This window comes from Apis dorsata, unplaced genomic scaffold (assembly GCF_000469605.1).
Source record: "Apis dorsata unplaced genomic scaffold, Apis dorsata 1.3 scaffold_303, whole genome shotgun sequence".
Classification (NCBI taxonomy): domain Eukaryota; kingdom Metazoa; phylum Arthropoda; class Insecta; order Hymenoptera; family Apidae; genus Apis; species Apis dorsata.
Genome location: NW_006263576.1, coordinates 491,946 through 496,280, shown reverse-complemented (window position 1 = coordinate 496,280; position 4,335 = coordinate 491,946). Strand labels below are relative to the sequence as shown.

The window sequence follows — 4,335 nt, the reverse complement described above, 5'->3', positions numbered from 1 at the left end:
AAAAAAAAAAAAAAATTTCCAAATCCTTCAAATTTTTCATCCTTCAATATATAAAAATTTCATATTTTTAGAATATTCTGTATCATATAACAAACCATAATATCAAATCCATTTCCTTCGAAAATTTCTTTTATTCGAGAAAAATTTTTGTCTGAGAAACTATTTCATTCAGTTTCATCGCATCCCCGGATTTCTTTCGCCTGAAAAATTTTCGTCTACAAGAGCGTTCCGTTTCATCGCGCTGAGATTCTTTAAAAAATATCACGGGAAGAATCATCGGAGAACGAAAGCGCTAAATGAGTCCCTAGAGGGCGCGCGGAGATGTACGAAGTGTCAGGCGTTTGGGAGTCGATTCTCAAGGCTCTGGCTGGCACGTGGCTCGTTTCTGCTCAAGGCAGACACACTCCATAGAATACACATACACACGAATGAGGACGTGGCCCGGTTGGATCGAGCAAGCCGAGCTGTAAGTCGCGGAGAGGCGACAACTAGCTAGAGGTTACACTCCTTGACGTACTCACCTCCAGGGAGCTGACCCCGTCCGTCCCGACCAAGCTGCATTAAACCCTGCCGGATGTCCCTCAGTATCTGAAACAGGACAATAAGGAGAGTGAATGAATGAATCCTCCATTCGATTACTTGATTAGAAACGTAGCATTAATTTGATATTGTTGATTCTTGGTTGAGCAATTTTCAGACGAAATTTATTCGGCCAATTATATTTAACGATGCATGCTTTGTCCGTTTAATTGAGAAAATGTTTAAATAAAATAAAAATTAGTAACTATTAATTTGTTATAATTCTATCTTTCAATGATGAGAGATCTTTCTTTCTCAAATGAAAGATCTTTGTGAATAAATTATTGTTTAATTTGTTTATATATTATAATTTATATGAAAGATATATATAATAATTATAATAGTACATTGTTTTTTAAAAATATTAAATAGTATCTTAAAGTCTACAATTTTAAGATGAAAAAACTTTTCAAAAAAATTCATTCATTCCATTTTATTGTTTTATTTATTACCTAATTACTTTTCTTCTACTTTGATTGCTAAAGAGACTATTATCTGTTATTTATTTTATTGTATTAAATTGAAAATATAGCTGGTTTGTAATTGATGTTTTTGCGATTAATCAAATTATAAGATATTTTTATAGTTTAAAGATATAAAATTAGAGATTTTAGAGAAAAAATTACATAAATATTATGTAAATTACATTAATTTCTTTTTGTAATATAATATGAAAGATTCCAGTATGATATTATACGTACTATTATTAAAAAACAATTTATTAAAAAACGATTTGAAAATTTATTCCGTTCTTACAAAATAAATAATCTAATGAATAAATATCTATATATTATCTTTATTTTATATATATTAATCTTATATATATTAATTTATATATATTAATAGAGTTATTAAACGTTATGCTATAAACACTTAGCATAATTCATACATTTAAATTATTTGAAATATTGATTTCCAGATTAAAACTCATGATATCTTACATTAAAATATACGTATAATTTGTAAAAAATATGTCACTCCAATTTTGATCATTATTTAATACAAAAAAATTTGATTACTTTTACCAATAAATTAAGAAAAAGTATAAATTTAAGAAAAAGATTATTAAAATTGTCTCCAATTGTCTATTTAAGATGTTAAAATCTATAAATAATATTTATAAATAATTAATAATTTGAATGCAGAGATTTAGTAGTTCTACAGAAATCTATTTTATGTTTGCTTACATGTTCAATAGCAATAGATATGTCAAATTCGAAACACTGCATTGACAGGTTCGACAGTACTTTGGATTGGATTTGACTACTCTGACTACGCTTTTCGACCCATTGATTTGTCCTGCTTAACATTTTCAAAATGTTGCTAAAATAACTTCTATTATAATTATAAGTTTTCTAATGTTAGATTCACAAAAGAAATCTTATTATATCTGAAAAATAAATTTAACCTAGTTTTTGCATATCTATATTTAAAAGAAAATTATTTTAATTATGCAATTTTGAAAAAAGAAAATAAATTATTGATATTTTAAATATATTAAAATATAATAAAAATGAATAATGAAAAATCATTCGTTCAGATATCAAAAATAAAAAAAGATATCAAAAACAAAATTTGGAAATGGATTCGTGCAGAAAAAAATTTATATATATATGATTATTATAAAACAAATTGTGATTATAATTCTTGTATATCACTAATATATTTATTAATATTTGACAACTACATAATTTTATAATTTATTTCTCTCAAAGATGATATTTCATAGCATATTTCATGTAGAATTTCCTTTTCTTATTATAAAAATTTACAGAATACATGATATACAAAAAGAAAAAAAAATATTCAAAATATAGCACGCATTATAATATAAGAATAAGACGAATGTTTTAAACTCTATTTCATATTCATAAAAATTTTATTTTACATTCATCATTATCCGCAGCCTAATTATTATTTAAAAAACAAAAATCTCATATTCCCACTGTTTCCATCCCTATTGTATCTAGAATGTTTAACAATTTACGCGCCTAAAATATTATATCAATCATAAGGATAAGAAAAGGGCCGAAAAGCGTAAGAAGGAATCGACGATGATGAGGGTGGTTGACGAGGTGGTCGCCCACGGGATTATCCCACAGTTTCTCGCGTGGCAAAGGAGAAGTCAACCGGTTGGTGAAGAAAATAGAAGGTAGGTAGGGAAGCAAAAGAAAGAAGGTCCTCCCTAGGGAGCAGTAAACCTTCGAAGGTAGAAGTGACACTAAAACTTTTACACGGATACCGACCTTTATTTCCATATTGTTCTCCAGCCTCAAAGGAAACTCTCTACTTTATTTCTTTCTGTCTTTTTCTGCCTATTCGAGTAGCCCAGAGTCAGGAGAATAAGGCAGTTTCGGCCAATTTCTGTGAGATCTATTTCGATCCCTTAAATTTTCTAGAAGGATGGGCTAACTTTTCTGGCATACATATTCCTCAGTTTCGTGTAATTAAAATTCGATTTTGTTCATGTATAATATATTCTATATTGTTTTGATTAATTTTGTTTTTGATCAATCAAAAAGTTTTTTTTATTAATAAATGTGTAATTATAATTTTAAAAAATCTTTAAGGAAATGAAATTTGATTTTGATTAAAACATGAAAGTTTTCTACATAAAAATATTGATTAAGATTTGTTGCTAAGATTTGTTTATTAAATTATAAACAATTGAAGTTTGTGTTAGAAGGAAAATTTCGCGTTGAAAGGAAATGGAAGAAGAGTTAGTTTTATTTCTGTTATACCGTCTCATATTCTATCTCATATTCTCGTCTCGCTTCATCTAAAGCGAAATTAAATTTTAAATAATTTAATAAATAAGTCTCAATATATATTTTTTTATACCAACTTTTGTATTTATTTTAACATTTAGAATTAGTCCTTCAAAGAATATATCCCATATATTAACATCCTATATATTTATTTCTTAAATAAGATCATCTTTTATTTTTTTTGTATATACTTCTATGATTTCTTTTTAATAATTAATAACGTTATGTAGTTTATCCTGTATACAAAGTAGCAATATAGTAATAATTTTTCATTCCTTCTGTATAAATTTTCATTTATTAATGAATTATCAAAATTGTATTCTTTTCAGAAGAATCCAATTTACAAATATAAACAAATTATAAAAATATAAACAATATAAACAAAAATATAAACAAATTACAAATTATAAAAATAGTTTAATGTAGCAGTGAATTTTCAATATTTCAAACATCAAATTTTCGTTTGTAAATTGGACAACAAATTCTATTATTATTACAAAGAAGCTTAGAAACTTCTATTAAACAATCTTAGATAATCCAGTTGATTCTTCGCGTTGTCCATTTCAAATCTTGACCAGTCTTCTCCACAAACTTCAACGACACCATTCCAAGTTCTCTCTACGAGCTCCTTTACGAGTTTCAACTTATTTCCACACACGTACTTAGAGGGAAGACGAGATTAATGCTTTTAAAAAGTTATTAAGAAATCTCTAACTTTTTTAAAAACTGTCTTTATTATTCAAAATATAAATAGATCGTTCTTATTACGAGAATCAATTGAAAATAATCATATCTAGAAAATGAAAAGATATATTTAAGAAAATTAAAATAAAACTGAAAGTAAAGTAACTTCGTTAATAAAGATTTATTAATTTTTCCAATTCACATGATTAATCATAAAGTTAATACAATATATCAAAATGTAACATTCTTGTAATATTATTTACATATTAAATATATATAATAATATATATAATATATATATTAA

The 4,335-nt window shown here is 25.9% G+C and overlaps 1 protein-coding gene across 3 annotated transcripts in view; it reads right to left on the bottom strand.

Annotated features, from left to right (window-relative positions):
• The window catches only part of LOC102674833 (SAM and SH3 domain-containing protein 1-like), a 487,706-nt gene that overhangs the window by 17,303 nt on the left and 466,068 nt on the right, over positions 1–4,335 (bottom strand). For all 3 annotated transcript variants that reach the window (XM_006617353.2, XM_006617352.2, XM_006617354.2), the window contains exon 8: positions 522–588. In XM_006617353.2, the coding sequence (XP_006617416.1) occupies positions 522–588 (67 nt within the window). The remainder of the gene's footprint in view (positions 1–521; positions 589–4,335) is intronic.